Raw genomic sequence first — 11,742 nt, 5'->3', positions numbered from 1 at the left:
GGCGTAGTCAATTGTTTCGATCTTCGTGACGTCGCCGAGGACGAGATAGTCGAGGAGCTCTCAGAGTTTGGTGTGACGAGCGCTCGCAGGATTCTCGTCAGACGGGGAGGAGAGCTGCTGCCCACCAACAACCTCATTCTGACGTTTAGTTCCACCGATTTGCCTACCGAGATACGTGTTGGATACGCTCGAGTGAAGGTTCGCCCTTATGTGCCTAACCCCATGCGGTGCTACCAGTGCCAGCGATTCGGCCACACCAAGCTCCACTGTCGTAACCGTCCAGCGTGTGGTAAATGTGCGTCATTCGAGCACACGAGCGGAGCTTGCACCTCTGCGGAACCCCATTGCGTGAACTGCGGCAAGGACCAAGTCCCGCACACGACGTATGACCGTACATGTCCGGCCTACGCGAAAGAAAAAGAGATTATATCGATCAAAACCTCTAGAAATGTCTCTTTTCGTGAAGCTCGTGAACTTTACAACGACAGTCATCCAAAAATATCGTATGCGTCCAAAGTGAAAACTTCGTTCCCACAAAGTAATGCCATCGAGCACATGACGGCCGTTCAGTTCGTGGGACTTCTGAGGTCGTTTGGCCTGTCGGTTGTTCCCTCGGTCCGAACGCCCGACTCCCAGTCGGCACCCCAAGCTCCCTCTCCGCCGATCGAGCAATCGGTGGACGTCGCACCGCTGGCCTCCTCGGCGCGCGCCGGATCACCGGCGGGCGACGGTTGGACGACGGCTCGGCGTGGTCGGAGTCCCCGCGCGCTGCCGGCCGTACCTTCGTCTGCGACCCAATCGGTCCCTTTGCCACAGACACCTCTTGCCAGTGCCTGTGAGCGTGTGGCAGAGACGCTGGAACGTCAGGAAGCTGACAGGCGCGCCCGCGAGGCCAAGCGAGCACGCTTGGCCGAACTGGAGCGCGCTATGGCGGCAAGCCGCCTGTCCGGTGCAGACAAAGAGCCCGTCCCCCGAACCAGCACTCCATCGCCACGAAAGCTGGTGGAGGCCCCCGCTGGTGCCTCGAACCCCGGTAGAGGCCCACCAATGGGCCCTCCCCCGCCTCCACCCCGGGCTGGGTACGCTGGCGTAAAGCGTGCCCCAGCCGGCCCCCCATCTCCATCTGACGGAGGTAGCCCAAGGATTCGTCCTAGGGTGGGGCACGGCCCCCCGGAATTAAGCCGAAGCTCTCGGTCTGAGGCGTCTGGACATGCAACTGGTGCAGCCGAATTTTTTTAAGCCGGGATTGTTTTAGCTTCTCACATCTTACCTCTTTTTTAATACGCCCTTTTACAGGCGTTTTTACAGTGGAACTGTAGAGGATTAAGGGCGAACGCCCTCGATCTCGAGGCTGTCGTCAGCAGAGTCTCTCCTGCAGCCGTGGCGCTGCAGGAAACCAAGCCAGCGCCTGACAATTTTTGCTCTCTGAAAGGATATGCGATGTTTCGCAACGACGTGTTGACGGAGAGCATTGCTCACGGTGGCGTCCTCCTGGCAGTTCACCATAGCGTGCCAGCGAGGAGGCTAAGCTTGCGGTCCACATTTCAGGCTGTGGCCGTACGGCTTTATTTCAACCATCGTCACATCACTGTTTGCTCACTTTACCTTCCACCAGGCATTGCTTTTCCGTTGGCGCACCTTAGGTGTCTGCTGGCTGAACTGCCTCCACCACTTCTTCTTCTCGGCGATTTTAATGCACATCACACCGCATGGGGGTGTGACGTCACCAATGCTCGTGGGAGGCTGTGCGAGAATTTTATCCACGGTGCTTCACTATGTATACTGTATGTATACTTACTGTATACTGTATGTATACTTCACTATGTAACACAGGAACTCGTACGCATTTTACAATGCCGTCCGGCCAGACGTCCGCACTAGACTTAAGCCTCTCCAGTCCCCAGCTCGTCCAACACCTCGAGTGGAGTGTTGGAGATGACCCCATGGGAAGCGACCACTTCCCAGTGTGGGTCCGGTTTAAGAGAGGTGGAGCGTTGGGTGTTCGGCCACAACGCTGGAATTTTAAGAAAGCGGACTGGTGTGAATTTGAGACTCGGCTCGACGAATCGTTCGTAACTGAGGCTGTGAGGACGGTACCCTCTATTGAGGTTTTTACTCACAGACTTTTAGAGTGTGCCAACAGCTTTATCCCACGCACGTCTGGCGCTCCCCGACGTACTCCTGTTCCGTGGTGGACGGAGGAGTGTCGGAGCGCCATCCGGGCGCGTAAACGTGCGTTTCGGGCTTTTGACGCCAGGAGTACTACAGAAAACCTTATAGCCTTTAAGAAAGCGAGGGCTTTTGCTCGGCGCACCGTAAGAGAGGCGAAGCGTGCGTCCTGGCATGCTTACGTGAGTACGTTGAACCGGTTCACGCCAACATCGCAGGTATGGTCTCGAATTAAGCGCATATCTGGGCACTTTACATCCATGGCTCTTCCGGTACTATGTGTGAACGGACAGGCCGTGACGCGCCCCTTGGAAGTTGCGAACGAGATTGCCCGGGCGCTGGCCTACCGCAGCGAAGGTGGCAACACTAACCCACAGTTTGTGCGGCACCGAGCGCAATGTGAGCAATCTGGAGTGGATTTTTCAACGAGTGAGCTACATTGTTATAATGATCCATTCACCCTAGTCGAGTTGGATTGGGCGATTGCCAAGCTTCGCAGCGTGTCAGAAGGCCCGGACACTGTGCACAACGACATGCTCAAGCATTTGCCGCGTCGCGTGCTTCGCTTTTTATTAGCGGTATTTAATGCGCGTTGGGCCAGTGGGGACTTTCCAGCCTCTTGGCGAGAAGCTATAGTCGTTCCTATTTTGAAACCGGGTAAAAGTGGACTGGATCCTTTACACTATAGACCTATTTCTCTCACTTCATCGCTCTCTAAGTTGATGGAAAAGATGGTTAATGTCCGTTTAACTTGGTTTTTAGAACACCACGGCGTTTTTACAAACGCCCAGTGTGGCTTTAGAAAGAATCGCAGCACAGTTGACAATCTTTTAGTTCTTGACACTGCGATTCGTATGGGATTTAAAGCAAGCCGACACATAGGCGCAGTGTTCTTTGACATAGAGGGCGCCTATGACACCACATGGCGTCAAGGCATCCTTCTCAAGCTACACAGGTATGGTATACGCGGCAATATGGGGACCTTTCTTCAAAACTTTCTAGTTGACCGTTCTTTCCGTGTCCGTGTTGGAGACGCGCTCTCTGAAAGGCATGTTCAAGTTAATGGGGTGCCCCAAGGCGGCGTTCTCAGCGTAGCTTTGTTCGCCGTTATGATCAACGACATCGGGATGGGGCTTCCGCAGTCCGTAGGTCGTGCGCTTTTTGTTGATGATTTTACCATTTGGACTAGCGCAGCAAGACCACCATCGATGGAACGCCAACTCCAGTTAGCTGTTGACCGCGTTGAGAAGTGGGGTACCATGAACGGGTTCAGGTTTTCACGTAGCAAGACCGTAGCCATGCATTTTTGTCGTAGCCGGCAATGCGGTGACCTTTCTATCCGTATGTATGGACAATGCATCCCAACTGAGCCTGTGGCTAGATACCTTGGGGTATACTTTGACCGCCGACTTACATATAAGGCACATCTTAAAACGCTACGTGAACGCTGTTTTAAATCTTTGAACGTATTAAAATGTGTTTCGCGCACGTCGTATGGCGGAGATCGGAGCACGCTTTTGCTGCTGTATCGGGCAATCATACGCTCTAAGCTGGACTATGCATGTTTTATTTATGACAGCGCATGTGAGTCCACGAAACGGATCATTGACACCATCCATCACACTGCTTTACGTGCCATCACAGGGGCGTTCCGTACATCTCCTACCCAAAGCCTCTTGGTAGAATCGCACGAGCCGCCGTTGTCAGCGAGGAGGAAAATGCTTGGCATGCGTTATGCACTGAAGCTGCGACAGTTTCCGTGTCACCCCGCATATCACGCAGTCTTTCCGCGGCCTGCTGTGCCGTTTGTTCGCAATGCACCTCGGGCGCATGCAGTGACCTTTGGCTCCCGGATACAAGCCTTACTGCGGGAAACCGAAATTCCCATTCGAAAGGTGAAGCGATCACGTCACCTGTGCACTCCTCCCTGGCATTTGATCTCACCCTTCACAGACACATCTCTGACTGAAATGAAAAAAGGTGTCTCGGTGCCAGATATAATGAGGTCCAGAGCGTTTGAGCGTATTGCGTTATATGAGGGCTACACACACACTTACACGGACGGCTCTAAAACTTCTGATGGTGTAGGCTGTGCGTTTGTGAGCGGTGGCGTCACCCGGTCGTTTTCATTGCCCCCAAACGCTTCGGTGTTTACATCAGAGCTTATAGCAATCATTAAGGCACTATGTTTCATTGAAGTCGGTGACGAACCCTTGCATCTCATTTTGACGGACTCTCTGAGCAGCGTTCTGAATGTGAAGCCTTTTTATCCGTCATGTCCCCTTATACAGGACATTTTAATACGTTTGACTCATCTGGATGAGGCCGGAAAGAAAATCATGCTATGTTGGGTTCCTAGTCATGTCGGCATCGCGGGCAACGAGTTGGCTGACGCGGCTGCTAGGCGAGCAGCGCTGGCTCCATGTGTTCACTCTCTTTCTATTCCTGCCAGAGACTTTTACCCCGCAATAAAAGCCTTCCTGCACAACAAGTGGCAGCGTTGTTGGGATCGGATGGATTGTAATAAGCTCAGAGAGATAAAACCTAAGCTAGGTCAGTGGTTCTCTTGTTCGCGGAAAATGCGGCGAGAGGAGGTGATCCTCTGCAGATTGCGCATCGGGCACACATACGCAACCCACGGCTATATGTTGGAGGGAGCCGATAAACCGATCTGTCATCGATGTGGTGCCGTCCTCACCGTTCGCCATATTCTTATTTCTTGTCCGCGCCTCGCGGAAGAACGCCAACGCTATTTTGGACAGCATGACTTGCCCCTTACCATCTGTGATATGCTAGGAGATAAATCACCATTTCTGGAATTTCAACAGATCTTTTTATTTCTCAAACACATCAACTTTGGGACCATTTATGCGGCTCATTAGATAGGTAAAACCAAACTCGTTATGGGCGCCAAATGACCACCGCAGTCGGCGCGCCCCTAAACTCCAATAAACAACAAAAGAACCTGATTCTCAAGGTCTTACTGTCATAGCTTCCCCATGAAAGGCAACATCTGGGACTTCGTTTTTTGGCGCGCTTAACCCAGAACCAACACCAAAACCAATGACCCATATTCTGACAATTCTAACTATCGAAAGGGTTCCCTAAGTCTTCAGAAGTCCTAACGTGAGCTTAAGAGGATCCAGTTCATAGTAATCCAAACAAACCAAACCGCATATTCAACAGGCTGTGACGATGCACAAAATATTCGAGGACCACCAATACCTGTCTCAGACTGTGGCCCTGTCTCAAGGTCAAGGTGTGATCTTGAGATTTGGGGAATCTCGTTGAAAAAGTTTCGGTCTAAACGGACTCCCGTACTCACTGCATGAGACGATTCGCCAAGCATAGGCAAGAGTTAAAAATTGGTGTTCAGCCCTCAACCTGGATTCAAGCCCATGTGACGACTTTCAAAGGTCGCGCATTTATTTTTTGCTTTTTGGAAGGGATGCAAACTCTTCCAGCATAATTTTAATTTCAGAATCCAAACCCTGAAAACTATGGTAGCAAACGTCGCCTCAGACGTGTTGGTGTCACCAGCTTGACAGGCCTCTCGAGCCGACGTGGCGCACCCCCCGCGCCACGCGCCGCCGCTGCCCTATCGGCGTCCTATCAGCGCCGCCGGCCGCCAGGGCGCGGCCGGACACCTGATTCAGCGCGAGCTCCGTCACCACCGCCACCGGACCAGTGCCCCGGCCCAAAACACCGCCGCCAGATGTTTGTTTGCCCTGGCGCCGGTGCGCGTGCCTCGGTCGGCGAGCACTGACGAGCGGCGCGCCGCTGACTGAGCACAGGTGCTCCGCGCTCGCGGGGTGACGGCCGGAGCACGCCATGAGGGGGGCGCCTGGCGCCGCGGCGGTCCTGCTGCTGACGCTGCTCGTCTCAGGTCGGTAGTTGCGCTGGAGTCTGGTGGCTGAGATCGTTGTGGGGAGGCGAGCGGCTCGTGGTTTTAAAATGTTTGTCGTCCGAGGTGGGTGGCGTTGATGGTTTGTTGACGCTGTCGGTCTGTTGTTCCTTGGTGACTGTCGCTATTGGGCTCAATACCCAAACGCGAGTAATTGTGCGTTGTCTTCACTAGCACTGGAGGGATATGCGCTTCGAGTGCGCAGGAGAGTTATGTTCAGAGGGCCATGAGATATGCGCTCAGCTATGCACTGGGGAGTCATACTACGTTTGAGCCGTGAGGGGATATGGCTGTGGTCATGTGTATCGAATGTCCGTGTTGTGTTCGGTCATCATGTGAGCTGCAGAACTCGATTGTGTTCAGATGCACTGAATATACCTATGTTGCGCTCACTGTACAGGTGCACTGTCGTTCGTTTAGTTCAGATGCGTGACGAAGGGCCGTCTGTTTCTCATGATTTGTAGATCCACGATTGAGTATCTTCGCCGCCGACAATGGCCGTAGTCGATCCCGAATTCCATCGGGCTGGTCCTCCAACGGACGCGGCTCCTCTCGAAGGCGACCGACGCGTTCGTGTCTGATATCGTAGCCACCCGGCATGATTCAATCGGCGGAAACCTGATAGCGAGTTGGACGCGCCGGCACAGGTGCCGCCGCGCCATGGGCGCTCCAGCGAGCGGGCTGCCCCTCCCTGTCTGCCCCCCCCCCTCCCCCCCCGAGTGAGACCCGTGAGATCAGCGCAGATCCGGGAGTCATTCAGGGACGGCATGTCAATATGGGAGAATGGTGAAGTGTGGAACGGGTGGCGCGAATATCGGCTGATGACTGACGACGAATATCGAAGGCTATTCAATTCCCGCGTCCAATTGGAAGGCAAAATCAGGATACTCTGGTGAAGCCTCCTTATCCTTGATAGGCAAAAGGAAATATTGCATGTAAGCCGCGGGCCACGTCAGCACCCGGTGCCCTGGCCGGCTCACACGGTGCGTGCAGTCACGCAGCACAGCGGCAGCACCAGCTCGCTTTTTAAGCCTGCTCATGCTTCAGGGCTGCACGGTGCTCCTGATACATGCAGGACCACGTTCGACGCAGTTGCAAGGATCAGAGGCGAGCTGTTCTTTTTCAAGGATCACGTAAGTGCACGGAGTCAAGGGCGAACCCTCACGCCGGATAGCACGATTGGAAGACGTGATTTGGTGGCCTAAAAACGCGTAGCTGTGTCATGCATTGTCTTCTTACAGTTGTTCAAGCACATAGTGGTCGGGGCTCTAAAGAAAGTGGTCTGTTCTGAAAAACAACAACGTGTGCAATATTAAACGATGATGAGGGGAACACGCCCGAAGCTCACACAGATGTCACCAATATCTGAGGACAAATATTTAGGTACATTTGGTCTAAAGCGCTCACAGCCATTCCGTCTTCGATTTGCCCAAGCATTTCGAAAACGAATCCTTGCGGAGGCTACCAACAACGTGTTGTCTTGTCCCGGGGCAGCACTCCTCTGGTTGAACGTCTCACGTAAACTTAAAAGTAGCACAGGAGCAAAAATGGGCAGAAGCAAGAACAAACCATTCATTAGTAATGTATCCTATGAACATTAGACTAAGACAATATACCTATAACTCAGTCCGTAGGTTTAATCGTGTGAAGCCGACCGGCTAAGCGTATGGCCTCGACCGGGTGTCTCCTGCTGGTGTCCTTATCTCAGAGGGAATGTTTTACATTTGAGGATTTTGAGTATGTTCTTCTACTTACCATTTGGTTAAAATGCTCCTCTATACGTCATCGTTTGGTTACACTACGAAACGTCCCTATAAGATCAGAGCCGTTACCAGACTGATAGCGAGTTGGCGGTCACGGGACTCTCCGTCCTACGTCCGCCAATGTCGTGAGCCGTGCTGACGTACGGTAACGGATGCTGATGATAAGGGATAACGGATGACCGGATACGAATAATTCCCTCATCCTGTCCGTCTCCACCTCGAGCACTACATTGCCCCCGAGGTGGCCGTATTCGCGGGACGTTTCGACGGCGCCATGCATGCCTGTGTGACCTTCAACCAGCCTGCCACGAAAACCTGAACAAGTTCGCGGGCGGCGTCAAGCTAAAAACAAGGCGGTTTTAGGTCTTAAAAAATGTCATGGCTGCGAAGTGCTCTGACGGTAGTGCGCGCCTGCCGCGTCGCCCGGCAGTACTTCTGGCGGCGGGACGTGCGCGGCCACCTGATGACGCCGGAGCCGGTGGAGGTGGACACTTTCTGGGGCGGCCTGCCCGCCCGGGCCTCCGTCGACGCCGTGTACGAGCGTCCCGACGGCAGTGTCGTCTTCTTCTGCGGTACGTGGCGTCCGTCCCGGCCGGGTTGCTGGGCCCGGGGGCACGTCGACCGCGCGATTATGTAGATCGTGTGCTAGTGTGCTATGTGCGGCCACGTAGATCGTGTGCTAGTGTGCTATGTGTGGCGGTATGCGAGATCACCAGACTGTATAACCAACCTGTGATTTCATTAGCAAACCGTAGCATCCCTTATACTTATCTTAATACTTATTATACTTAATATCATACTTATCACATGATCCTTAAGAAACATAAAGCTAAGATAAGACAATCGTTACTTTAACGTTGTGACAGTGTCGAAGCTATCACAGAGACAGGTCTATTTCCAGATTTTGATGCTACCAAGCTAAAGCAGGCTGGTGGACCTGGAGCTAAATAGTGAATACATTAGTCACTATTTAAGGCGTCAAATTCACCCACTCCCTCCTGGAGCGTGGTTGCCACGTGCTAACGGCGGGCGGTGTAACCAATGCCCCGCAGGCACACCTAGCTGTGGAAGACCTTTGTTCATAAGTGTTCTGGGACAGACACTTCCAGCCTATGCGCGGACCCTTTATGACCTGACCCGATCTGGTCTGACCCATGATCCCTGACCCCTCCCGGCAGGCGCTTGTTTCCGTATGTACTGGGACGCCCGTAGCCACTGTCTGACCTGACCTGACCTGACCTGACCTCAACCGGCAGGTCGGTACTTCTGGGTGTTCTGGGACCGCCACGCCCTGACGGGCTACCCCCGGCCCCTGTCTGACCTGGGTCTTCCTGAGGAGACGCCGTCGGTGGACGCCGCGTTCGTCAGCGGACACACCCAGGGCACCTACCTCATCACGGGCGGCCAGTACTGGAGGTCAGAATTGGAGATGTGCCTTGGTTCCCGCGGGTCCACGACTAGCGCTGCCTTTTAGTCGTTGTGTGACCGCGGTTGGAAAGGGCTCGCATGCACGAGTGAGCGATGCGGAATCCAGTTTGAGCACGTAGACCGCCGAACCCTGAGATCGAGAGGGAAAGACGCGTCTTCACTGCTTAAGTGGAGAGGATAGATGCGTCCTCATAGCCAGGCGACAAGATCGCCGCGCACAGCTTGAGCTCACCTTTACATGTGTCGTACCGGTTGAGTTTGACGGGTTGTGGCGCGCCTCAGGTTTAATGAGCTGACCGAGACGGTGGAGGCCGACTCTCCACTGCCCATCAGCCGTCTGTGCAGGGGGCTGCCGAGGAAGCTGGACGCAGCCTTCACCGACGCCGACGGTGTGTTTTTGTTCTGCTCTGTGTCACCAACTCTTCACCAATTTGTCCATCTAAAATACGGCAACTAATAGTGACATTAAAGGGCGATTATAATTTGTTTATTACGTATTAAGAGAAACTGGCACGATGATTCATCAGGCCTTGACAATAATGTCACATTTCCCTAGCTATTTCTGGAGAGGCTATCCAAAATTTTCGAAGCAACCTTGCACCCAACGACAACTACACCTCCACCCAGCCCCACACACCTGCCTCGCAACCCAGCCTCCGAAGTCACGCCCGCCCCCGCCCCCAGGTCAGACGTTCTTCGTGCAGGGTCGACACTACTGGCGTTGTGACTCACCCCGCGCCCAGGTCCGCTCGTACGCGCCAGACCTGGTGGCGCCGCGCTGGCTCGGCTGCTCGCTGGCACAGTGCTGTCTCGAAAACGTGGACGACCACATCGACACGGAGGTGCTGTGGTCGGGCGCGCGCTCCGGCAACCTGCGTAACGCCACCGGCCCCCTGGCGGCGGTTGCGCGGGGCTTGCTGGTGGTGGCGCTAGTGGCGGTCTGGGTCGGATCGACGCGGCTGACTGGGTCCTTGTGAGGACGCGTGATCGCTGCACCGTGAGGACGGTGCGGTGCATCGTTAGGGTAGGCATGTGCATCGTTAGGACAGGCATGTGCATCGTGGGGAGAGCTGCCGCATCATGAAGCCAGATTTGTGCATCATGAGGTCAGATTGGTGCATCGAGAAAACTGACCGGACCGTGGACGTGTAACAGGAAGAGGCTGCAGTCTGGGATGCCCTGGGCGGCCGGAGGCCGCTAAACCGTGTGATCCGTGCTGGCTGGAGGAGGGTGTTGTGTTTCCACTGCGCGCGCTCTGTCTGCCCCTGAGAGTCTCACGCTAGTGTGATCACGCTGAGTTCGCGTCGATAGATTTCAAGTGAAGCCCGCACAATAACGTACCTGCGCATTGGTCGCGGTGTTTTTGTCTCCGCAGCTGCGGGGCGGATCATCGGAGAGCGACATGGATCGAGTTGGGACAGAGTTCGCCTTGTAAGATGTAGTCTTGTGGTGCTGCCCAATTAAAACCTGTTTCAAAAGAATACTACGGTGCACACCCATTACGGATGATAACGAAAGATTCGTAGCTTAAGTTATTGCTGGCATGTGCTTTTCAGCGGAGAATGAGGGTAAATGGGCACTAGCTGCGTTGGCATTGTCAAGCATCTCAGCGGTCGGTTTGATAACGAAAGCAAAAGAGAAGAGGACAAAGTGAAAGATTTGATGAGATAGTGAAAGTTCGAGAATGACGTCCACCAGTTATTGGTATTTGGTTCCAAAAAAAGAACTGTATGTTTTACAGAACACCGAGTTGAAAAATTGCTTTAAGTATTTTTGTGTGTGGCGTTTTTGACACATCAAATGGTTAAATGCGAAACTGCGTATTAGGTAAAATGCAAAGCCAATTGGCAAAGAAGCGGATATGTGCCCTTTCAAGTGCTAAATAGTCAATTTATTTTTGGTAAACCTAGTGAAATGTACGCTAGTGAAATGACACCAGTGTAATCATTGGGTTATCTGTTCCTTGTATTTGACAAATGTCACGGAATATCCAGGCAATGAAGTGATACAGAGCTTTAAATGTGTTTGACAGATCCTTGCCAGTCCAATGCATGCTCCGCATGTGTAGAACGCGACACGTAAATCGTCCAAGAATGATATTTTCTTGCCCAGGTACGGGCAGCTGATTCAGCTTGTTAAACGCGCATTTGTCTTTTTAGCTCCACGGATAGCCAGGTGACTGTGTCGACCAGCCTTGCTGCGTGTTTTAGTACTTTCGCAAGCATGAAAGAGTTATTTCGGCGCGAATTTATGACACGTCAAGAGCAAGATCTACGGTATCGGGGTTTGTTATAACAGATGGTAGCGTTGATCATGAGATATGTAGCAACTCGCCAAAATTGCTCTTGCTTTTCTCTGTTTTTCACCAATGACTTAAGTACAAAACAGTCCTAACTCCTTATGACTGGCTTATTTTTAGGTGCTAGGCAAGCGGCTGCATATATAACTCACGGACGTGCAGTAGCGTTTTGCGAGTCA

The 11,742-nt window shown here is 53.2% G+C and overlaps 1 protein-coding gene across 1 annotated transcript; it reads left to right on the top strand.

Annotated features, from left to right (window-relative positions):
* The first annotated feature begins 5,898 nt into the window (after positions 1 to 5,898).
* LOC119095601 (matrix metalloproteinase-17) lies at positions 5,899 to 11,272 on the top strand. The gene is made up of 6 exons (XM_037218462.1): positions 5,899 to 6,055; positions 7,121 to 7,206; positions 8,267 to 8,408; positions 9,093 to 9,252; positions 9,547 to 9,653; positions 9,949 to 11,272. The coding sequence occupies exons 1-6, from the start codon at positions 6,001 to 6,003 to the stop codon at positions 10,239 to 10,241; spliced, it is 843 nt and encodes a 280-aa protein (XP_037074357.1). The 5' UTR covers positions 5,899 to 6,000; the 3' UTR covers positions 10,242 to 11,272.
* Positions 11,273 to 11,742: the final 470 nt, after the last annotated feature.

This window comes from Pollicipes pollicipes, unplaced genomic scaffold (genome assembly GCF_011947565.3).
Source record: "Pollicipes pollicipes isolate AB1234 unplaced genomic scaffold, Ppol_2.1 Scaffold_4219;HRSCAF=4965_pilon_pilon_pilon, whole genome shotgun sequence".
Taxonomy (NCBI): domain Eukaryota; kingdom Metazoa; phylum Arthropoda; class Thecostraca; order Pollicipedomorpha; family Pollicipedidae; genus Pollicipes; species Pollicipes pollicipes.
This window is presented reverse-complemented; position numbering and strand designations above follow the sequence as displayed.